Source organism: Panthera pardus, unplaced genomic scaffold (assembly GCF_024362965.1).
Source record: "Panthera pardus isolate Hobbes unplaced genomic scaffold, ASM2436296v1 HiC_scaffold_13, whole genome shotgun sequence".
Taxonomy (NCBI): domain Eukaryota; kingdom Metazoa; phylum Chordata; class Mammalia; order Carnivora; family Felidae; genus Panthera; species Panthera pardus.
In genome coordinates this window covers 164,227,189-164,252,941 of record NW_026526688.1, presented here as the reverse complement: position 1 = coordinate 164,252,941, position 25,753 = coordinate 164,227,189, and the positions used below count along the sequence as shown (strand labels likewise).

The 25,753-nt window shown below is 35.1% G+C and overlaps 1 protein-coding gene across 2 annotated transcripts in view; it reads left to right on the top strand.

Moving 5' to 3' along the window:
* The window catches only part of SLAIN2 (SLAIN motif family member 2), a 72,547-nt gene that overhangs the window by 25,070 nt on the left and 21,724 nt on the right, over nt 1-25,753 (top strand). For both annotated transcript variants that reach the window (XM_019412578.2, XM_019412586.2), the window contains exons 2-6: nt 6,851-6,999; nt 13,436-13,600; nt 15,298-15,459; nt 18,697-19,056; nt 19,489-19,626. In XM_019412578.2, the coding sequence (XP_019268123.1) occupies nt 6,851-6,999; nt 13,436-13,600; nt 15,298-15,459; nt 18,697-19,056; nt 19,489-19,626 (974 nt within the window). The remainder of the gene's footprint in view (nt 1-6,850; nt 7,000-13,435; nt 13,601-15,297; nt 15,460-18,696; nt 19,057-19,488; nt 19,627-25,753) is intronic.

Below are 25,753 nucleotides of genomic sequence, written 5' to 3'. Positions count from 1 at the left end.
TTCTTTTTTTTAATGTTCTCGCTCTCTTTTTCTTTTTTAAGTTTATTTATTTTGAGAGAGAGTGCACAAGCTGGGTAGGGTCAGAGGGAGAGGGAGAGTGAGAATCCCAAGCAGGCTCTTTGCTGTCAGTGCAGAGCCTGATGCAGGGCTCAACCCCATGAACCATGAGATCATGGCCTGAGCCGAAATCAAGAGTCAGACACTTAACCAACTAAGCCACCCAGGTGCCCCAAGGGCCAATTAATTTATAAACTATAACTTACATAGTATAAGATTCACCTATTTAAAGTGTACTGTGGTTTTTAGTATTCATTGGTTTCTAGTATATTTACAAAATAGTACAACCATTATCATAGTCTTGTTTCAGAATATTTTTAACATTCCCCAAAGAAACCATGTACCCATTAGCAGTCACTTCCCATTTCTCTTCTCCCTACCCCCTCTCCTATCCCTAGGCAACCATTAATCTACTTTTTGTCTCCTAGTTTGGCCTATCCAGACATTCCATGTAGATGATCTCATATAGTACATGGTCTTTTGTGGCTAGCTACTACTTAGCGTAATGTTTTTGAGGTTCACCCAATGTTTTAGCATTTTTGTCACTAGTACATTTTTTTAAATGTCTTTTTTCAACTTATAAATACCAACTTAAAAACTTCAAAAAGACAAAAATGAACGAAGTATAAAGTTAAGTCTTTTGTAACTAGAGTGGATGTTAGAGGTGGAATTTCCTTTTTAACAAGGCATATTTAGGTGGCTGCAAAGATGCTTTGTTAAAACACCTTGCTTCACTATTTACTACTAGTCGTTTTTTATTTTTGTTTTTTTAGTTTCATTTATTTATTTTGAAAGAGAGAGAGAGGGAGAGACAGAATCCCAACCAGGCTCTGCACTGACAATGAGGAGCTCGAACTTATAAACCATGAGATTGTGACGTGAGCTAAAATCAAGCAGGTCACTTAACTGACTGAGCCATCCAGGCCAGGCACACCTATAGTACTAGTCTTATGAGAGGTGGTTAGGAAGGTTTCCCTGATTAAGTGACATTTAAGCTGAGACACAGTCAAAAGTAGGAATGGTCTGACCAAGGTTGGGCAAGGGAGGATGAGATAAGCAAAAAGAATTGAGCTTGTTTCAGGCAGAGGGAACAACATGCATGTGTGACCTAGAAGCAAAAGTGTTGGGCTTTCCAGGAATAGAAATTAGTACCATATGGTTGCTATTAAAATTTGGGTGGTGGATGAAAGTGAGAAATGCAGCTTTTTAAAAAAGTACTGAAACAGATCACCGCTGATGCCTGAAAGGGCTGTGGGGGCCTTTTTTTTTTTTTTTTTTTTTTTTTGGATAAGACTCTATCATAAGGGCAAAAGGAAACTGGCACAGAATTTTTAGCACAGGTATGTTAATACACTCAAATTCATATTTTAGAGAACAACTAAGCGTCATTATATAGAAGGGATCAGAAGAAAGCAAGACCAGAGATTTTCAGGGCTTTTTTTTTTTTTTTTAAGGGTTTTTCTTTTTCAAAATTGCTTTGACATTCTTTGCTCTTTACATTTTCATATAACTTTTAGAATTAGCTTGTCAATATCTATAAAAGAGGCCTGCTGAGATTTGTTTTTAGAGATTGTGTTGTGTAGATCAGTTTGGAAATACTGACATCTTGACAATATTGAGTCTTAAGGTCTATGAACATAGTACATCTTTCATTTATTTAAGTTTTCTTTAATTTATCTCAGTGTTTTACTGTTTTTAGTGTACAACTCTTATACTTCATTTGTTATTTCATATTTGAAATAATATATAGATATACAAATGATTGTTTTGCCTGTCAATCCTGTATCCTACAACCTTACTAAATACATTTATTCTAGTTGGGTGTTTTTGGTTTGGTAGATTCCTGCGAAGGCATTTCTATATACAGGATCATGTTGGCTGTGAATAAAGACTGTTTTGCTTCCTTCTTTCATATGATGTCTTTAATTACTTTTCCTTGCCTTGTGAAACTGGTGAGACACTCTAGTGTAGCATTGTATAGAAATGATGAGAGCTTGCATCCTTAACTTTATTCCCAGTTCTAGAAGAATTCATTCTTTCACCATTAGATCTATTTTTCTGAAAGAGTTTGTGTAGGATTTGGTATTATTTTTTCCTTGGTGATGATAACATTAATAGGTAAAGGCATTTGGGCATGGGTTGTTTTTCTTTACAGGAAGATTTCTAATTACTAATTCAATTTCTTTTTGTAAATCTCTTCAGATTCTCTGTTTCTCTGTGAGTCCCATTTGGTAACTTGTATCTTTCTAGGAAGTTGTATATCCTATCTAACCTGTTTGCATAAACTGTTCATAATATTCCCTTATAATCCTGTTTGTAGCAGTGTTCACTCTTTATTTCTAATTTTTGTAATTAGTATTTTCTCACCTTTTTTTTTTGGTAAATCTAAAGATATTGCATTTTTAGAATCTTTTCAAAGAACCATATTTGGTTTCTATTTTTTTCCCTCTATTTTTCTATTTCACTGATTACTACTAATATTTATATTTTCCTCCCTTCTGATGCCTTGGGTTTAATTTGCTCTTATTTTTTATGATTAGATTGTTGATTCGAGACCTCTTTTCTTTCCTAATATGTGCTAAAAATTATAAATTTTCCTCTAAGTACTTCACTGTCTTCATCACATAATTAGTGGTATGTTTTATTTTTGTTTTTTTCAGTTAAAGATATTTTCTAATTTCCCTTGTGATCTATTATTTGACCTGTGGTTATTTTTAAGTGTGTTGTTTAATTTCCAAATATTTGGAATTTACTACATTTCTTTCTGTTGATTTCTAATGTAATTCCATTGTGGTCAGAGAACAAACTTTGAAGAATTTCAGTTATTTTAAATTCAGAAAGACTTTTTCATGGTCAGATTGATCTGACCTGAAGAATGTCCCATGTGTACTTAAAAAGAACATCTGTTCTTTTATTGATGGGTAGAGTGCCCCATAATTGTCAGTTAAGTAAAATTGCTTGATAATGTTCAAGACTTCTAAATTCTTACTGATTTTTCCATGTAGCTCTTTTTTCAGCTCTTAAGAGGGTGCTATTGAAAACTCCAAATAAAATTTCTCAGTTGTCTCTTTTTCTTTTTATTCTATTACTGTTATTAGGTATCTTTTTATTTGATTGTTATATCTTCCTGATGTATTGATCTCTCTTTGTCTCCAGTAATATTTCTTAAGTTCCAGCTCTTTTATGGTTACTATTCTCATGGTATATCTTCCCGTCTTTTAGTTTCAACCTACTTGTGACTTTGAATCTAAGGTGTTTCTTCTACAGAAAAATATAGTTAGGTCTTGTTTTATTGTTTGATTTTTCAAAATTTATTTATTTTGAGAGAGAGAGTGTTGGGGAGAGAGGGGGGAGAGAGAGAAAGAAAGTGCAGAGCCTGATGCTGGGCTCGAACTCATGAGCCATGAAATTATGACCTGAGCCTATGTTGGATGCTTAACCAACTGAGCCATCCAAGCGCCTGGGTCTTTTTTTTTTTTTTTTCTTTTTAATTCAGTCCGACCATCTCTGCCTTTTGAATAGATTGGTTATAGTCTATTCAATTTAGTGTAATTATTGGTGTGGTTGGATTTATGTCTGCCATTTTGGTTTTTGTTTTCAGTTTGACTTCATTGTTTCTGTTCTTCGTCCCAACTTTAACTGTTTTCTTGGTATGGTGAGTGATTTCCAGTTGTATCCCTGATATTCTGTGTATTATATTGTGAAACTCCTAATCATATTTCTTCTTTTTTAGTAAGCAGTTTTGTCTAGGTATAGTGCGTGGGATAGACGTTCAGCTCTCTGCCAGGTCATGCTGACATCATGTCAGCAAGAGTGGGGCCCTGGCTCACACTATCTTCTTCCAGATGGATGGGGTGTAAAATCAACTCTATACTGGGCCCTACTGACATGTAGAGAACTGGTAAAGGGAGATGAGATGCTCACTCCACACTGCCTCCTGCCTTGTTGATGCTGGGTAGGAGTGGAGGCTCAGCTCCCCACTGGGCCTCTATGACTTAATTTTAGCCGAATTAGGGTAATGAAGTTATACATTTCAAGTTTTCTTGGCAGGTGAAAACTTGACAAATCCCAACCCTTGTAAGTTGTATTAGCCACCTATGTACTGGCTGTGCCCATCAGAAATAAGTCCCTTTTGATTCAACATTATTAAGTTATTAAATATTATTTAAAAACTTCAAAAGCACCAGTGAGAAAAATGTTTTTAGCTCACGAAATAGTTATTTTGAAGAAGTCTATGTGTTTGTAAGAAACAAACAAAGGAGATGATATGTATTCAAATATTTTTGTTTAGGATTTTCTTTAAAAATTCAGGGACTGAAACATCTTGGTCTTGCTAAAAGAGGATCCAGTTACATGCTACAACCCAGTTCACGTGTCCTCTGTCAGGTTTAGAAATACTTTGAAACCTCAACCAAAGGTTCCTTGACCAAAGAATAATTTTTTGCCAATGCCATTTGGGCCATAGGCCTCCATTTTTAGACTTGAGGGTAGTAATGGGGCACTGAACTAAGAAGATAGAGTGATAAGAGATAGTTGGCATACTCGGATTATTGAATCAGTCTCCCTCTTTTCATCACTCTAGGAATGTACAGGTTACTACATTAACTTTTATCTGTTAATGGAAGGAAGGTGCATTCTCTGTTGCCAGTTAGGGAAGTAAATATAGGAATGGTGGAGGAAAAGGTAAGTTTGTACATGTAGGATCAGCAAGACTTGGTGATAGATTATTGGTGAAGGTAGGAAATAAAACAGATGGAGGAACCCAAAATTTGAGTTTTTGGCTTTTGTAACTGAAGGAATTATGGTTCCATTGACAAAAACAGGAGAGCTACCATTCATAGGGTATAAGAGATATGATGGCTTAGTGTAATTGATTTTGAATTATTGTTTTAGTCATTTAGTTTATAGTACATTCTGTATTTTTAAAGATTCTAAAAGCACCTTATAATTTTTTAATAAAAACTTTATCAGGATATAATTTATATAATATAGAATTTACCCATATCTTTATAATATATATATGCAATAAAATGCATCATAAGATTCAAGAATTTAGTATATTTACAGTCATGACATTGTTACCACAGCCATCACCACCATGTAATTTTAGAACATTTATATCACTCTGAAAGAAATCTCTTCCCCATTCCTACCTCTTCTAGTCCTAGACAATGACTAATCTACTTTCTGGTGTGTCCTTTTCTAGACATTATGTATAAATGGAATCATACAGTATGTGTGTTTTTTGTGTCTGGTTACTTTGAGCATGTTTTTGAGGCTCATTCCTGATCCTTGAACTTTTTACAGTTAGTTTTACAGCTAACAGTAGAGGAACATACTAAGTACACATGAGTCATGTGATTAAATTGTGTGAAACCAGTAGTGTAGGGAAAAGTTATATGTTGAAAGAGTAATGATCATAAAGTGATTTTGTTAATGTTTATTCATCTATAGTTTTGTTTGCTAAATATTTCTAACCTAAAATACCTATATATGATAGTTATCACAATTAAAATGGAATGCTGAGGTAGAGATTTATTATGAAACATTTTTAGTATTTAAGATGGAAAGAGAATGAACCCCATTGGTTTCGTTTTCTTTTTGAACTGTTATTAAGGTATTTCATAAATTGAGATTTTATTTCATTTTTATCCAAATGACCATGGATTGTTGACTAGAGAAATGATTGTTTACCCTATTAGTTTTGATTTTCTTGATCAGAGCTAACTAGTTGATGTGAGTGACTTAATTTATAGATAGGGGAGATGAGAAAAGGGATGGAAAATGTACATTGGGTCACTAGAAAGTAGTTTGTCAATTCTGGTACTATAGAGATATATTTAAATGTTTATACCAGAACACATTTTATTTGATTGCCCTAACTTGATTAATATAAAATGTGAAATTACTAACTCCTGGTCTTATGGAGACATTTAACTCTGTAGATAAAGCATACTGTTGTTTACTTCATAAATTCCACTCAAAGTGTCTTAATTTGGAAACCATTCTGATTAGAATTTAAGTAACTTCACATTTTTCATATGGTATCACATTTGAAATAAATTAATATCAATTGACATAATCTGGACCAATCTGAGGAAAAAACTGTGAAGTAGGAAATTCAAGGGTATCACTCTCCTGTCTTCTGCCCATACCTTCCCCAGGAGCTTATAAAGTATACTGTCCTATTCTTTTTCCTGAGACTGAAGTAAATTTCATAAATGCATTCATATTAAGTTATTAAGGATTTAAAGTATTGCTTTTTTCTGATGTGTCATGATTTGAAAAGAAGGCTACAAGAGTGGGTACTGCTTAACTAAAGGGAATGGATTGCTAATGGGAGATTTTTGTGTGGTTTGTGGTAGGAAGTGAACTGGCAGGTGGAAAACAAGGTATTTATCTCATACTGTCTTCAAGACAGTACTTAATGATATGGTTATATTAGGGAGTTGATCAAGTACTACTGAAAACAGACCGAACTATTGTAAAGACAGATGTTTCCTCATAGTTTTTGTAATGAGACTAAAAGAAAAATAAGACCTATTTTAGAATTAAGACAGTTGGCTTCATTTGGGTTTATTTAACATTTGAAATATGGGTTAATATTGATGGTTGTAGTGTCATTTTCTTTTTATACACAAAGTAAAATGTAGGTGATTTTAAAGACATTCCATGACACCTACAACACCCCCCTCTTAATTTAAATCTGTCCATAAGGATCCCTGTCTTATAACTTGTGCTTAATAATGAATGTTAACCTTTTATTTTTGTTTTTGTTTTTGTTTTCTTCTAGGCTGTATTCATCACCAAAGAAAAAACTTACACCAATGCAGAAATCAGTTAGTCCACTAGTTTGGTGCAGGCAAGTTTTGGATTACCCAAGTCCTGATGTCGAATGTGCTAAAAAGTCTCTTATCCACAAACTTGATCAAACTATGTCAGGTATGTCTATAATTTTACTTGTAAGTTCATCTCCTTGCTTTCTTTAATCAAAAAACAGATAGATGTTGAGTTGGTATGTTTTTAGGAAGGCAGTTCTTTGCTTGGTGGTTTCTTAGTCTTGTGCATGCCATCATGGGTTTTTACCATATGCACATAACCTTGTTTACTTAATAGCTTGTTAAATTACATAATACCCTGTTAAATTTACTTAATAGCTTTTTGCTGCAGTCTTCTCATTTTTATTTCACTTCATCCTAAAGAATAATATCCATGAAATAATGGGGTTTATATGATAGGGCTTTTTTTTTCTAATATAAGTTAAAACAAATAACTATTAAAAATATGTTTGGTATCATCTAAAGTTCTCTCACCACCCTTGGGAAATTCTGATGTGGTGGAAACATACAGGCTGGGAACCAAAGAGACCCCATTCTCATTCTAGCACTTAGTTACTCTGTGACTCTGTGCATTATTTAACTTCTGTGAGCTTTTTCCTTGTGTATACTTCTGTGTTACTTTTTCCTTGTGTATAGAGGATCCTTTTTGGAAAAGCAGTAGCCTTTATGCAATTAAATTTTTTTTTTTTCTGAATATTAAGTGTTTTTAGAATTGTATCCTGGAGCTTGATTTAAATTCTATTCATAAGAGTTTTTTTTAATGTTTGTTTATTTTTGAGAGAGAGAGAGAGAGGGCAAGTAGGAGAGGGACAGGCAGAGAGAGAGACACTGAATCTGAAGCAGGCTCCAGGCTCTGAGCTGTCAGCACTAAGCCCGACATGGGGCTTGAACCCATGAACCACGAGATCATGACCTGAACCAAAGTTAGATAGTTAACTGACTGAGCCACTCAGGCGCCTCCAAATTATTAAAAATATCTAGACAAGGTAGTAGACAATTCAGAATAACTGGAAAATTTCTAACTCATTCCAGTTAGGTGATATTATTTAGATGTTTATTAAAAATATCTTTAGGAACAACTTTCCATTACTGTTGTATCTCACCTTAGAAATAAGGTAAGTATATTTTACAGTTAGGAGTTGTCATTATTCAGCAGTATATGTTCATAACCTACTTTGTGCTAGGTGTTGTTCTCAACTCTGAGGATATTGCAATGAATAAGATAGCCGAAAAAGTCCCTTACTTCCCAGAGCTTATATTCTAACGGGGGTGGCAGACAGTCGATAAATAAACATATAAACGCATTGGCAAACCTTTTCTGTAAATAGCCAGATAGTAAACATCTTAGGCTTTGTGGGCCATGAGGTCTCTGTTGCAGTTACTCCCCTTTGCCCTTCTTGGACGCAAGCAGCCATAGATAATACGTAAATGAATGGGCATGGCTGTGTTCCAGGGAAGCTTTATTTACAAAAAGAAGTGGTGGGCTGGAATTGGCTCACAGGCTGCAGTTTACCAAACCTTGGTTTAAAACATCCTAAAAAATAGGAACTATTAGCAATTGGCAATTAGTCAATTGGACTTGGGGAAAACCAAAATAACACCTCAAAAATAGCAATTTGAGTGAAGTAGCTTTTTGCTTTATTATAACAAGGTATTAAAGGTAGTGGGAGTGTGTAAGAGAAACTGTTACTCTTGAACCAAAACTAGGTGTAATCAAGTACTGGATTTGTTTGACAGTGTTTAGATTTTATAGCTATATGCACAGAGCAGTAGGTACAGCTATAAGTGTAATACATAGTCAAAGGAAAAGGGGCACCTGGATGGCTCAGTCGGTTAAGCCTCTGATGCTTGATTCCCTCTCAGGTCATGATCTCATGGGTTCGTGAGTTCGAGCCCCACTTCGGGCTCTGTGCTGACAGTGTGGAGCCTGCTTGGGGTCCTCTCCCTCTCTTTCTGCCTCTCTGTGCCTCTTCTTCCCACCCCTCAGTGGATAGATAAACTTAAAAAAATAAAAAGAAAAAACAACTATTTGGCTATTCCAAATTTCAACCTTAGTCCTAAATCCCCCCTTTTCCAAGTTGGTGAGGAGATATTAGATGTATTTCTGTGATAAGTCAGAGCTTCCTGGGAATACAGCTATTGTATTCTAAGAGAATGGTTTCTGTTCAGTCCCACTCAGCTTCCTTGCCGTGCTCTACTACTTGTCCCGAAGATGTTCTTCTCTTATTGTTTATGATAGTGCATTGTATTTTTTAAAATGTTTTTTTTTTTAATATTTATTTATTTTTGATAGACGGAGCGAGACACAGCACGAGTTGGAGGGGCCGGGCGCAGAGAGTGGGGGAGACACAGAATCCAAAGCAGGCTCCAGGCTTTGAGCTGTCAGCACAGAGCCCAACACGGGGCTTGAACTCAAGAGCCGCAAGATCATGACCTGAGCCGAAGTCGGATGCTTAACTGACTGAGCCACCCAGGCGCCCCATGATAGTGCATTGTATTTTTTACCCTGTCTCACCCTTCCTACTATTTTCTTTGAAGCTGTCTTTGAAGGCTCTTCCTTCTTTGTCCATCTTTTTTTTTTAATTGGAAACTTTACATAGCTTAAAATTTACCACTTTAACCATTTTTAAAAATTGTTCTTTTAAGTGTATTTGAGAGAGAGAATGTGTGCTGCCCAGGTGGGGGAGGGGCAGAGAGAGAGAGGGAGAGAGAATCCTCTTAATCCCATGAACTGGGGATCATGAGCTGAGCCGAAATCAAGAATCAGACGCTTAATTAACTGAGCCACCCAGGCGCCCCAACCATTTTTTATTTTTATTTTTTATTTTTTTAACCATTTTTTTAAATCTACAGTTCAGTGGCATTGAGTACAGTCACATTGCTGTGCAGCCATCACCACTGACCATCTCCAGAACTTTTTCATCATCCCATACTGTACAATTCTGTATCCATTAAATGTCCCGTTTCCCCAATCCCCCATCTGTCCACCTTTTAAGTTTAGGGTGACAGAGGTCTCTTTTGCCTGGCTTCTGTCTGTTTTCATTATTTCATCCATTCATATGGTATCCAGCGGCCTCTCTTCAACTTAATCTCATTCATTCATACATATATTCAGTTAATATTTACTGAGAGCCTGATATATTTCAGACTTTGGGGAGAGGGTAGAGGATACATGATAAAAACTAATAGCATACCTGCGCTCATGGAGTTTATCATCTACTAGGGGAAATGTACTAATACAAATAATTTTTATAACTGGTGATACGTAATAAAAGAATGGTACAGAGTGCTTTGCTTTGAGAAATAGGGATTTTACTTCAGGAGACAATGTTTGACCTGAGTCCTAAAGATTTAGAAAAATTTGAGTGGTTTAAGGGGGAAGGCGAAAGAGGGAATAAGGGTATTCCAGGTAGAGAACACAGTGTGTGCAGAGGCTCTGTGGGAGGCCTGTGCAAGCATGCGGGGAGAGTATGGCACGCACGAGACCTGGAAAAAGCCAAGTTGGTGGCTGGAGAAGAGTAGGGAAGGGAGAGATGTGAGAAAGATATGTAGGAGCCAGACTTTGCAAGCCCTTATAGATTATGCTAAAGGTTTTGGACTTGGGGCACCTGGATGACTCAGTCAGTTAAGCCTCTGACTCTTGGTTTCAGCTCAGGCCATGATCTAAGGGTTTGTGGTGTTGGGCCCCGTGTTGGGCTTGTGTCGGGCTCGGTGCTGACAGGATGGAGACTGCTTGGGATTTCTCTCTCTCCCTCTGCCCCTTCCCTGTTCTCTCTCTTTCTCAAAATAAGTAAATACTTTTTTTTTAAGAAAAGGTTTTAGGCCTTATTCTAAAAGCAATGGAAAGGGGCATCTGGGTGGCTCAGTTGGTTGAGCGTCTGACTCTTGATTTCAGCACAAATCATGATTCTCGGGTTGTGGGATCAAGTCCCACAGCAGGCTCCATGCTGAGCGTGGAGCTTGCTTAAAATTCTCTCTGTCTCTGTCTCCTGCCCCTCTCCCCTGCTCATGCTCGCTCGCTCGCTCTCTAAAAAAAAATAAAAATAAAAGCAATAGAAAGATTGGAGGGTGTTGTTCAAGGGTGTGGTATGTATGAGCAGGAAGACGTGATTAGGTTTGCATTTTGGTTAAGGTCATGCTTAGCTGGAGTATGGAGAGTAGATTGGAGAAGGCTAGAAGTGAATGAATGTACGGTGCTTTTGCGGGGCGGGGGGGGGGTTGATAATGATAGCTGGGCAGTGTGTGTTGATGGTAGTGGAGATGAAGAGATGTGGATGGAAAACTGAATGAGCCAAATTTGAGGAAGTAAGGGAGAAGTATCAATGATCTAGGTTTCCAGCTTGTGTGACAGGATGAATGTTACTAATCATTTGAGGTCAGAACCCCAGGAAGAGAGTTAAATTTTAGCGGGAAAATCATGGCTTTGAATGTGGAAATGTTGGCTCTGAGGTGCCAGTGGCTCCATAGAGGAGACATTAAATGGGCAGCACATATGGGACTGAAGCCCAGGAAAACTTGGGACTGGAGATATAAATAATGGGGAGTTTTTGGACTTTGGTAATAACTGATGTGATAGGTATGAATGAGATTTCTTAGGAAAAGGAATATAGTATAGAGTGAGGACATAAAGGGGTGAGGACTTGAAATGCTGGTGATTAAATAAATAACCACTGGGAAGAGAATAAGCTTCAGAGGAGATCAGAAAGTAAAGAGGAAGAAATTAGCACCCCAGTTTCTGCTCAGGTTGGTATTTCTGAGATACTACATTCTAAATATGTTTAAAGTGTGGCATCTTATCTCTTGGGGAATACGGACAAAACTACACTGTCCAACTTACTACATCATCAAACTAAACAGAAAAACAATGAAAAACTTATGTTCTTCCACCCCAAACCATTTATCTGCCCAGTAGGCAAACCAGAAACTTCAGTCACCTTATTTTTTTTTTCTTTTGTAATCCTTCTAGTTTTTAATATCTATCCTTCTTTTTTGTATTTGTCACCTCTACTGCCTAGTTCAGTCTCATCTATTCAACATAAAAATGTCCATCAATTTTCTTCTGAAACTGATTGGATCATATATCACCTTTGCTCAGAATTCACTGATAGTGAATAACGTTCATTCTCCTGAGCACAGTTTCCAGGACTTCCACGACCTGGCCCAGCTATGTCTTCCTGTTTTGTCCCTCACGCATCTGCTTTACCTTTCTACAGCACTCATTCTTATTCCCTGAACCTAATATACATTTTCAAGACCCTGCTTTTGTTCCTGTGATAAACACAGATGGAAGCACATGCTTTCCCCATTCTCAGTGGCCTGTCAGATTGCCGCTCATCCTCTCAGGACTGCTCCAATGCCCCTTTCCAAAAAGCTGTGCCTAGTTTTTCTCATTTGTTATGAATTATCCTGTCTCATCATTCCACAGCCCTTTGCACCTTTATGATAGTGCTCATTTCATTTTGCCCTGAAATCATTGTTTTTTTTCCTGCCTGCACTACTTGGTTGTAAGCCCCTTGAGAAATAGTACGATGTCACATTTGTCTGTATGTTCTACACATTGCTTTGCCAATGGTCAGAAATACTGAGTTAAGCTATGGATTTTAGAAGAGTGTAGAAGAAAGAAATACTATTTTAAGTAGTAATTTTTCTCTATGTATGTACTTGATATCTTAGTTCTACTTTTGTACTGTTTCTATAATCTTACATGCATAGCACATTTTTTCTTCCTTTTTTTGGGCCAGAAGACTGGGGGAAAGGGAGGGAGGCTTTTTTCTTTTTAAAAAGAGAATTCTCACGTTTGACCTTAACCTGGCCTAAGTAGTCAATATTGCTTTACTTTTACAAAAATCCAAACTTTGGAAAGGCTGTTTTTAAAACTCACTATTTCATACTTTTTTCTACCCTTTTCTTTCCAGTAAATGTTTGTTATAGAAAAATGAAAAAACACAGGGGCTCCTGGGTGGTTCAGTCAATTAAGCACCCGACTTTGGCTCAGGAGATGATCTCAGGTCCCTGAGTTCAAGCCCCACATCGGGCTCTCTGCTGTCTGTGCAGAGCCTGCTTTGGATCCTCTGTCTCCCCTCACTCTCTGTCCCTCCCCTGCGCTCTCTCTCTCTCTCGCTTGCTCTCTTTTCTCTCTGTCTCCAAAAAATAAATAAACATTTTTTTAAAAATGAGAAGACACAAATATACTTTTTCATTCATTTTATTTTTTAAGACCATTCAGAGTTAATACAGTTGGAACAAACTTCCCGACAAGATAGAAGTAAATTAATTTAATGGCTAATAATTTGTTGAGAAGATATTCTTCCTATGGTATTATTTTTGATGTTTGGTGTGGCTACTGTTTTATTTGCACAGTGCAATTTAAGATAATGGAACTATTTTGTTGGGATTATTAATGTGTATTTTCTCTTGCTACTCTAAGAATGTTTCTGTATTTAAATTGAGATAGTGACTTAATAAATTTCCCAGTAGGAAAAAATTTTGAATGAAGTGTTAACCTTTTCTGTTGATTTCTCCGCTTCTCATTAACACAGCTCTCAAGAGGCAGAATTTATATAACAATCCTTTCAATTCCATGAGTTACACAAGTCCTTATAGTCCAAGTGCAAGTAGCCCATACAGCAGTGGTTTCAATTCTCCATCTTCAACCCCAGTGCGACCTCCTATAGTCAAACAGCTAATACTTCCTGGAAATTCAGGTAAGGAGAATTTGAAATGGAATAATTAAGGTATAGTTTTTAACTTACTGCCCTACCTCAGAAAATAACTCAGTCATCCATAGTTCAAGTTCTTGTGCTTATGAGACTTTTAAGTGGTTAAAGAAAATATCAGTGAGGAGCTATTTAGCACCTGGTACTGATAAACCAGGGTACATCTGTAAAGTTTTCTTTAGCATGTACTTGAAAGTTTTTAGATCTGGCTTGATTAGAGTAACAAGCTTGATTCTTTTAACTAATAGATGCTTTCTTTTACTGAATAGATTGATTGGGCTATAAAAGCTAAAAATAAAAGCTCTTATTAAACCACTTAAGCTTTATTTAATAAGCTTTGATATTACACTCAAATAATAGTATAAGCTATATGTGTATGTGCCAAAAGAGTGGAGTCCAAAATGATATGGGAAGGTAGACTGCTGTAAAGTGGGGAAAGAATGTTTTGCTGTGGTTCTGTGACTGAAATAGTTACTCTGTAGCTTACTGTTCTTTAGGATTCACTGTTAACTCTTATTGTTGCTGTTGTTACAGCTAATTATTGTAGCTTCCTTAAAAATTAAGGTTATTGTTAACCACCTCAAATTTTTGACTCCCTAGTCTAATAACTTCTCGCCCCTGCTGTTAGCTTTGTGCATAAGTTGTTACTTGCTATTTATGTCACCCATGACTGTCATACTAAAAAGTTTAATCTGCTATATTTGTTTAACAAGAATTTTATTTGGGCACTATTTGAACCTGACCTTGTAGTACTTCTCCTATCATATGTACTATGTTCTTCTTGATAATATAAACATCAACTATTTTGCTCTTAATATGCCTTTCACGTGGGAGCTGACTTCTATGGTAAAGAATTCTGGGAAACAAATGTTTCAAATAAGTCTGTATTAGATACATTAGTGACAGTGTTAGGATTTTATTCTTCACTAGGAGTTGATGATCGGATGAAAGGATTTCCTTAGAAACAAGTTAGACTCTTGGATATGTATATCCTTTATTCTTCTGACCTGCCTTCTATCCCCCTTTTTGCTTTCAGCAATGAAATACTTTATCTCATTATTTCCTCTGTTGCATGTTTGTGCTTCACTCCTACACTTCAGAGAACTCCTTGGATCCCTATTACTAGTTTGACAAAGAATTTTGTAAACATGGCATAACGTAGGAAAAATGACCCTAGTGTTCTTTTTTTGGTTTGTTCCTAAATCTCTAAGGAATTTTGATTTTCCTCAAATTATAGTTTTCTTGCTTAGGAAAAGTAGAAGCTTTTATTCAGGGAAAAAGATGATGGTATTGGCTAAGACTGTGAATTTGGGAGGAGAAAACACATTATAAATTCATTTGTTTATGAGGTGTTTCATTGGCTGTCTTGTAAAAGTTGGAATCCTCTAACATTTATTGAACACCACCTACTTACCAGGCACCGTGGTGAAAGCTTAATTGTTTCATAAGAGAATAGATAAGTTATGATTGAAATGAAAATGTGATTTGCTTTTATGCCATAACATATGACATAGCCCTCTTTATTCTTAATAAAGTCAATTTTTATTTTCAATATTTGGGAATTTTGTGAACAGAAAAGACAGAATAATGGTGAACTGAATCAAATAATTAATATCAAGTTATTACAACAGATGCTTATTCAGTTTTTGTTATACCAAAGTTCAAATCTTTTTTTTTTTTTTAAGGTAATTTGAAAAGTTCATCAGACAGAAATCCTCCACTCAGTCCTCAATCCTCTATAGACAGTGAGTTAAGTGCTTCAGAATTAGATGAAGATTCAATTGGATCCAATTATAAGCTAAATGATGTAACTGATGTACAGATTCTAGCTCGGATGCAAGAAGAAAGTAAGTATTTTAAGTGTTCAAGTTGAGTCTAGTTCAGGTGTAATTTTGTTGTGGATATTTAATAGATCTTAAGGTGTTGTGGGATAGTAATGTATGAGTAGAAATGTTAAATTTTAGAGGCTTATTCAACATACAGACTTGCTTGTTCATTAACTTGTTTTCAGAGTGCATTTTATGTAAAACAGTTTGCTGTGTGAGGAGCAAAGAAAGGCAGGTAATGACTAGTAACCATGCCCTGCATGTTACTCTGCGCTGGAACTTGCGAGAGTAGTTATTACTCTGTTACACTGTGTTTTCTTAGTAGACCATTGTTTCTCAACCTTTTTTCCATTATTACCCCTTCCCAACCATCTTTTTAGACTTTCTTTCCTTTTTTTGCCTATCACCTCACCATGAAATTTTAATACCACAGATATACCCTGCATCTCTTTATGTACTGTGAGGATCACAAATTAGTATGGTATCTGGGTTTTTTTCATACCCCAAGAGCCAATTTTCTCCCTATGGGGGCAGATATCACCACTCTTGGAATATGTGGTATAGACTACAGGAAAAAAAAAAAAAAAAAAAAGACCTTTATGGGAAAATTGAAATTATGACATTAAATGAGGTGAGCATGCAATATTGCTTTACAGAATGGTCTTTGCAACTTTTTAGGTCACAGATACCTTTGAGAATCCAATAAAAATTATATCCCCTGTCATCCCCAAAGTATACATATGCACAAAATTTGTCATACTGTTTCAAAGGTTTGTGGATGTTCTGGCTCTCTTTGTAAAATGGTGGTGATAGTATTATTCTTGCCTATACTTTTTTTAAAAAATATTTTAATTTGTACTTTTCACATTTGTGCGTAAAATATTTGAAAAAAAACATTTTAGCACATAAAACAAGTACATAAAGAGGAATGAAAACAGTAAGTGAAAATAATCAGGCTAAAAACAGTATCATCCTCAGGAGATCATAAAAGGATTCTCAACCAGAAGAAACAGGAAAATTTGAATATGGAAGTATCCTCACCTAACTATACTGATAATGGTACATATTTTTAAAAGGCTTTTAGAGAGGATGGAAATGTTTTATTAGATATTCAGTAGAGTACTATGGTTTGCCTATACATTTTATCGTAAGATACCACAAGCTTAACTGTGAAGTAAGCAATCTCTCTAAAGTGACCCGTTCAGTCTTTACAATGAAAAGATTCTTGAAGCACACGTTTCAGTCTTGACAATCAGCTGAGGGTAATGGAGCATCAAAATAATTTAGTTTAAAAACTTTCTGTTTTAGGCCCTTTTATGTAGCTATATGGTAGGTTTTATTAAGCTATAACATTTATTAAGAAACTGCAGAACGTTATTCTGAATCATTTCCCATTTTCCAACAGCTTCGCATAGAAAAGTAGAAAGACTTGGTTCTTGCTTTACTTATCTTTAGCTCACGGAACTAACAATATGGTACCCTTTTCTTCTGTAATTTTGTGTAACTCCTCATTGAGACTGTGGTTATTGTCAGCTAGTAAGGAGCTATTGTCAGCTAGTCAGGGATGTGAAAGGAGAATAGAGTGCTTCCTCACTATAACTTAGAGTAAATTCTCTCAGTTCTTTGAACTGTGACTTTTCAGACCCCAGTATTTTGTTAGAAACTCAACCAGCTTTTTGCTGTCATTTTTATATTGTGTTTTGGTAACAAGTAAAAGAAATTCTAGCCTTGCTTTAATAATTCTTTTTAAGCCATCCACATGCACAGATAGGGTCTTTTTCTAGTGAATAAAAAAAAAAAAAAAAGATGCTAAAAATGTCTGCCTCCTCGAAAATGCCAGTTTTTTTTTAAGAAAATGATTTTTGTTTTAAAACATTGTTTCTTTAATTTTGTTTGCTTTTAACAGAGATGTAGAATTACAGATTTTGGCTGTTTCCTGGTTAAGCCCTCTTATTTCTAATAGGAGAAATACACAATCCCTTGGTGATTGTTGCTTCCTTAGGATCCCCCTAGTACTGCAGGGCCTACTTTGGGATCTGTGTTTTTCTTTGCTAAAACAGTGCTATTCACTGATCTGTTGTCTTTTGTTAGGTGACTTTAGTACTGTGCTGTAACGAGACACTATCTTGTTTGTTACTAGAGTGATTCCGAAACTTGAGTGAAGGGTTAGACAGGCCCCAGGAATCTGTAGTTTTATAGATACCCTGCTATGATTCTCACCCATTACTTTGGGGACCATATCGATAGCACTATCTGTGTATGAGCATATTTTTTAAATTTTTTAATGTTTATTTTTGAGAGAGAGAGCACAAGTGGGGAAGAGGCAGAGAGAGAGGGAGACACAGAATCTGAAGCAGGCTTCAGGCTCTGAGCTGTCAGCACAGAGCCTGACGCAGGTTTCAAACCCACGAACTGTGAGATCATGACCTGAGCCGAAGTCGGGTGCTTAACCAACTGAGCCACACAGGCGCCCCAGTAGTAGAGAATTTTTAAACTAGATTGTCAGTAGTTGGCAGGACTTGATCAAAATATTGGCCTAAATTCTGTACTTTTCTTGAATAGTAATTTTATTCTTAATTGAATATATACCAACATTTGTTTTTGTTCTAGAAGTTTTTATACTTTTTGAAGGGCCTAAGTTTGCTTGGATGTTTTTGGAAGTGTCAAGATACATAGGGGACTCCTTTGAAAATTTTTACTTGATAGCTTAGAATTTAAGTTTGTTTTACTGATGAAGTCTCTTGGGTCATGAAGGAACTAAAATTTCATTTATGCCCAAGTATTGAATTCCTGAGGATGGGAAAGAAATTTCCTTCATCAATAAATCAATTCCAAGAATTCAGTATCCAGGGAGTTTATTTATACACTGGTGTATTCTTCTCATTGGTTGAACAATAATTGTTTTCCCTCAGTATTTTTGAAATGTTGATCTCAAATTTGGATTTTTGTCTTTAGGAGTAGAAATATTTTTAAATTTATGGTTCTACCTCTAACACAGATTTCAGAATCATGAAGAAAAATTGGATTGGGCAAAGGTTTATAGAATTTCATTCAATTCAAAAATAATCTTTTAAAATATTTTAGGCATCATTATATGGGAGGATGTCTAAGATGATTCAAGTGGAAAGGGAGTTTTCCTTTACACTTTATACCCTATTGGAATTTCTCAATGATATTCTTTTGCTTTTAAGCCTCAAGAATATATAAATGTTTAAAAATGTAACTAAAGAAATGAAATAACACATTCATTATTGTCAGGTCTCCGGCAAGAATATGCAGCCACCACATCTCGGCGCAGTTCTGGTTCATCTTGCAATTCTACAAGACGGGGTACTTTTAGCGATCAGGAACTTGATGCGCAAAGTTTAGATGATGAAGATGACAATATGCATCATGCAGTATACCCTGCTGTTAACAGGTTTTCACCATCACCACGCAATTCACCTCGACCATCACCTAAGCAGTCACCCAGAAATTCACCTCGTTCACGATCTCCTGCTCGGGGAATAGAATATAGTAGAGTGTCCCCACAGCCTATGATTAGCCGCTTACAACAACCTCGCCTTTCACTTCAAGGTCATCCCGCGGATTTACAGACAAGCAATGTTAAAAATGAAGGTAATTAGGATGATTCTGGCAAAGCAGTTGTCCTTAATATTTCGATATGAAAGTAACACAATTTGTTACCAAGGTTTTGTATTTTAGAAAAGTAGATCAAGAATTTAGGTAGTTTACTGTTTTATTACTAGTGCATCAATACAAAACTAAAGGAGAGAGTGAATTTAATTTTACTTGATTATGTTACTACTACTCATGAAGTGGTCCGTATATAGATTTTGATTTAATTAATTTATGGCTGTTTTTAAAGGTTCTCTTCTACTGATTTCTAGGACCTGGGTTAAGTTATTTTTTATAAGACATGTACTTTCTGTTAACTCCTCTAAAATGTAGAATGCTTAAAGAATTTGATTTGTGAATGCCAGTTAATATTTTAATTCTTTATCTAAAAGAATGTTTTGATTTTTTTTTCTTTAAATTCTGTTGTCATAGAAAAACTAAGACGCAGTCTTCCAAACCTGTCCCGAACATCTAATACACAAGTTGACTCAGTGAAAAGCAGCAGAAGTGACTCAAATTTCCAAGTGCCAAATGGAGGAATACCTCGCATGCAACCTCAGGCTTCAGCCAGTAAGTATCCTTTATGTGTCAGTTATTTAAAGGAAAATGAAAATTATAGATAGTAATTTTGTGCTGAATAGCTGTTTTAAGCTATCTATACTAAAATGTAGTGATTGTCGCTTGCTATAAGATAATCATAGCTGTATTAAAATTTAAAATTTGCTCCTATAAGATACCCAATTGTATCAGTACTTGTTTCTATATGAAACTCTAGTCTCTCCAGATTGAAAAAAAAAATTTAATGTTTATTTTTGAGAGAGACAGAGACAGAATGCGAGTGGGTTAGGGGCAGAGAGAGAGGGAGACACAGAACCCGAAGCAGGCTCCAGGCTCCAGGTCCAAGCTGTCAGCACAGAGCCAGACGCGGGGCTCAAACTCACTAACTATGAGATCATGACCTGAGCCAAAGTCAGATGCTTAACTGACTGAGCCACCCAGGATCCCCTCTCCAGAATTTTTAAATGAGCAAAGTCTACCTATTAATTATACAGATATATATTCATTAAAAACCTCGCATTCTGCAGTACTATACATTAAAAATGACAAGATTTTTGTGGGAAATGGTCCTGAAACAGACAACTTAAAACTCAAGCAACTTTCTTAGTAGAACATTTAAAAAAACAAAACAAAACCAAACCATAATGATCCTGCAAAAAATACTAGCATAATTAAAAGCATGTTAAATTTTCAATGAATAAAATAAATACAACTGGCAAATCTAGGGGAAAAAAAAGTTGAAATTGACTTGATGAAAAGAAAAGATTGAGTCTGTTGAATGAAGGAGAGACAAAGGTAACATAAACAAAGATCAGAAAGAATCATACAGAAAGAACTTCTAAAACAAAGTAGCCAACTGAGCCAAGTAGCGATGTGGGAATAGATGGATACTGTGTACTTCAGTGTACGAGGTGACTGAAAAGGAATTGAACACTTCCCAAAGACTGTTATCTATTAACTAGAGTAGATACAAACATGTAATCAAACCAATTTTAAACAAACTGTCACAGTTATTTCTATAAATTTAGAAGTGCTCAATATGCACCCCTTGTAACCCATGGCTCGCATCAGTCCTGGGGTCTGATCGACTCAGTTTCTTTGTAGCATATTACATCGCCAGTTGAGATGGTGGCCGCGACGTGTTTCTTCATTTCCTTAAAGCTATGAAGAAGCGCCACAAACACAAGGTTACTGATCATTTATGACTTGTTTATTGGGTAATACAACTTTGGAAACATTCGATTCTTAATTCCCTTGCATTCTTCCTTGGCTCTGTTGTGTTTAGCTGACTTTGTATATTTTATGTTAAGCTGCTGTTAACTTGGTGGCTCAAAAAGACCAGGAAAAAATACATTTGAACCCAAATGACTTTTGTGATAACAATGATAAATTTCCCTTGCTTTCAGTTGTATGTGATGTTATTTATATTAGAGAGACTCATATTGTGCTTTACCGTCCATGCATGATCCTGTTTAATCTTCAGAACAATTCTATGAAGTAGGTACAATTATTAACACATTTTTCAAATTATGAAATTGAAGCTTTGAATAACTTAACCTACAATCATACATACATAGGTGGCAAGTTAGGATTCAAACCCATGTTGATTCTGCTCAGGAACCCAAGTCCACCTGGAGAGGTCTGTCCTATCTATGGTTTAGTACTAAGATACAAAAATATCCAGAAATATTATTTCTGGTTTTTTTCTAAGATGAGCCATAAAATTTAAGGCACTGTGGAAAATTGTTGCCTAGAGATTTGTGTACCTCATTTATTTAGCTGGATATATGTAACAACATGTTTTTGAACCAAGTTAAATTTTAAATTTAGAATTCCAAGTCTTGCAAACTATGTAATTAAGAGTGCCATTATGATACTCATATGGTGTACTCATAAATGGTATAGAAAGTAGGGAATCACAGAACTTTAAAAATAAAGTTATAATTTGAACTCTAAGCTATCTTGAAATGGTGAATGATAACTTTTGTGCCTTTAAATCTGTAAATTAAGTTCATTTGACCCTTGAAAATACCGTGTTTCTGAGTTTTTTCTCCCTTAGTATATTTTTGCCTGAAAGAATAAGCAATCCACAATGTTAATACAATAGGAAAGAAAATTTTATAGCACTAAGGAGATTAAATAATAAAAATCAGGCATATTATAAGCTGCACATTTACAGCCTATGCACAGATAATCCAAAACATTATTTGTACTTGTGCTTTTATGCTTAGTTTGAAATGAGTTCTGAATTTCTCAATTTTTATATGATTATATCTTCAGACATCTTCCCTGTTCTTTGTTAAAACCAGCTATATCTGTATTCTCTTTATTCCATCATTATCAGTACCAACTTTTTACTCAGGGTTATTTCCTTATGCCCTCATATATGCTCTTTATTTGAACTATTGTAGCACCTCAGAGCTGTATGGAAATGAAAAAGACTCTTGACAAAATTCTAGAAGAAAAAAGAAAAGGTTGAGAATCTATAATAAAAATGTTAATAGAGAAATATATGACCATATCTTAAATTTTGTGATAATTACTTGAGTTCTCTAGTAGAATTAGCATTGTGTAATCACCTGCCGATTCCCTAGAAATTTTTTCTGTAGGTGAATTTTTCTTTTTCCCCAGAAATTGATAATTAAGGAAAATATAAAGAGAAATACGATGAGATTCTAATCACTAATTTACTTTTAAGTGGAAAATATGTATGCATTTGCATAGTGGTCTATCTCGGTAGTTGAAAAGTGTATAAGCAAAAGAGAAAGTAAGAGACAGTCCTTTGTATTTTCAATTGTATATACTTGTTTATTTTTATATTTGTAGCTATAGTGAAGCTTATTTGCAATTAAAATGCCACAAACATTTATTTTAGGGTAAAATCACACTAGTCACAAAAAAAGTTTTGGAAAATGGTAAGTCCGGAATATTATCAAGTTTAAAACTTAATAAAGTTTATTTTATAAAAATATTTTAAGCCTTTTGTTTAAGTTAACATGTTTTACTTCGTAATGTATTATCTATTTTCTTAAAATTTTACATGTATCTTTGATCCATAGAAATGTATGTATGTAACTGTTCTTTTAATTACTATGTGTGTGTGTATATGTGTGTGTGTGTGTGTATATATATATATATACACACACACACACATATATATACTGTTTTTATGATAGCCTTTTTATTTTGATATAGAATTATATATAAATATAATAGTAAGTTTTATCTATTTTATACATGAATTAGTATTCTTTATTTTTTGTATAAACCAGTTAGTATAATAGATGTTGCATTTTGTTTTCTTTTAAGTATTTATTTTTCAAGCCCTTAAGTGGTAAAGCTTTGGTTCTTACTTGCTGGTCTGCATGAACCTAACTTTGCAAGGTTGCTATTACTTCCACCTTCGGGACCACTTCTTTTGCCTTGTACTATGCCAATCACTGTTTTTTATATGCTTATTTGCTGTGGCTGCATTATTGTGGATGCTGGCATTCAAAAATAAATATTATGAGAGTTCTAATATATTTTCATTTTTATAGCTGTTACCAATTTCTGACTTTTATATTTGGAAAATGTGAGTAACTTAAAAAGTTTAAGAAAACCAGAGCATTGCAGAGGTCATGGATATATGCCATTTTCTCTGTTTCTCCAGTTAAAGGAAAGATTGTTTGTCAGGGACAGTTTTTCAGAAGACTAGTGCCTTCTTTCTAAGACTACTAGAGGTTCAGTAGAAAATTTAGTTTTCAGAAAGCTATAGGAATATTGGTTCAGAAATAAGAGGAGGGAGAAAAACCTGAGACAATCTGCTTGTTTAAAAAAATTAAAATAATACTCAGACTCTGGTTAGTATTTTTAAATGTTTACTTTCACATGTATTATCTCATTTGAACTTCACAAAAGCCCATTTCTTATTTTTTATAGAGAGGAAGCAGAGATACGTATATATTACATGTGCAATGGCATATAACTAGAAAAGTGCAAAACTACTCCCTCCTTCCAACTCCTCTCTGAGTTTCCTGATTTCCTCCTAATATTTGTTTGCATTACATCATGCTGACCTAACTGCAAATTCTTGGATGACTCTATTGGAGCATAATTGAATTATAAATACTTTGTAGTATTTAGAATTACTTAATTGTAGAATTACTACAAAAGAGTAAGATAACCCAGTGTAATATTTATCCACTTACTTACATTTAGTCAAATAGAGGAATAATTTTGCATGGGATAGAGTATTCCCGCAGAGAAGAGATGTATGGTCAGTATTTTACTCTGGACTTTTCACTGAAGGGGGTGCGGTATCCAGGGTAGTTATCAGCTTATGCATAACCAGACTTTCTGAGGCCCATGGGGAAGGAATCCTCATCCAGATACTGTTTAGAACCAAACACTGAAAGATTCTGCTTGAATTTTACATAATTATGAAACATAAATTCAAAGAAATAAGTCATGAATAACCTGTGTAATGGGCTAATATAAGAATGAGTGACATATTTGTAGATTTTTTTTTAATAATAAGGAACATAATGATGAGTCAGTTATATAATAACAAAGAGGTTTTACAAATGTAGTTTTTCTGGCACTTCTGTAAATTTTGATTGAATACATCTGGGATGGGTACCTGGAATCTATTTTTTTAGAAGTGTCTCACCTGACTCTAGGGCATACTCAAGTTTGAGAACCACTAGATTAGAAGGATCTAGAATGCTTAGTTAAGATCTCTGGGTTTTATCCACTCGTGTTCCTTAGTCATTCAACAGGTATTTGTTGGGTGTATATTATGTTCTAAGCTCTGAGGTTATAAATATAAATGAGACAGCACGTGCCCTTCAGTAGCAGGAAGTGATTGGCAGGAACTTCTGTGGGAACAGAACAAAGGCATTAAACTCAGCAGTGTAAAGAGGTTTTCAGGAAAGATATTGAAGCTATCTCTCAGCTAGCTCAGGAAGAGCTTATGAGACCACATGAAGAAAAGAAAGATAGGTTTACCCGACAGTACGATTGGTAATGAAGTCTTAAGAATAGCATCCTGATTATAGTGGTTTTGTAGGACTGAAGTGTAGGATGCAAGATGGTTAGTAGATGCAGTGATGTAGGATGGGAGAGATACCTACCAGGGACAGATTGGGAGGTTTTTAATAAGGAATTTGGATTTCATCCTGTAAGTGTAGAGAGCCATGATAGGCTTTTAATCAAGGTTACTACTTCTTAGAAAATCCATTCTGGTAGCAATGTGAAGAATGGATTGAAGTGGAGGAGAGACTAGAAACATTTAGAAGCCTGTTTATTGCATAAACCTGGCAAGAAATGAGTATCTGAACAAAGGCAGTGGTGCAGGAGGTGATAGGATCTGGATGAACTTTAAAAAATGAAGTAGAAGAGATGTAACTTGGTAACACTGAGAAGATGAGAGGTGGGGAGTAAGAGAGGATTGAAGGGTTACTCTAAGAATTTGTAAGCAATAAAAGTTTCAAAACAAACTGTCATTGCAGGGTTAGGGGGAACAGGGGTCATTTTACTTAGCAGTAATTAACATCTTTTATAGTGACTTATGTTTATTTAGTATTTCATACTTGGAGATTATTTTTAGCATCTCCCCATGTGACAAAATTATGTTCAATAATAATTAAATAGAATGAGTTATAATAATAATGGCTGGGGGAAATGCAGGCAATGAAAATATTCTTTTATTGAACTTTATAACTGTTAGTAAATAAATCATAATGTCAGCATTATAATTGAAAAAAGATAACGGGTTAGTATTTTTTAATCATTTCTAAAGGAAAGTATGTTTTTATGTATTAGTCTTTCACAGTAATGAATATTACAGGTTTAGTTTCTATAAATTTGTCAATAACTGATCTTTGTCAGAATTGATCTTGCATATTGAAGCTCAAAGCAACACTACAGTCAGATTTATCAATTTATCATCACTCATTTTGACTGAAGAATAGTCTTCAATTTTTAAACCTGGGAAGGTTCCCCTCCCCTCACCAGGCAACTGTTATACAAATAGGGAAATATGCAACATAATGATAAGCATGGCAGAATTTCATAAAATTCCATTTTATAATACATTTCAGAAATTGTCCTCTTGTCTGTGTCTTAGTTCCTTTGGGGATCAAATCTAATGCCTTCA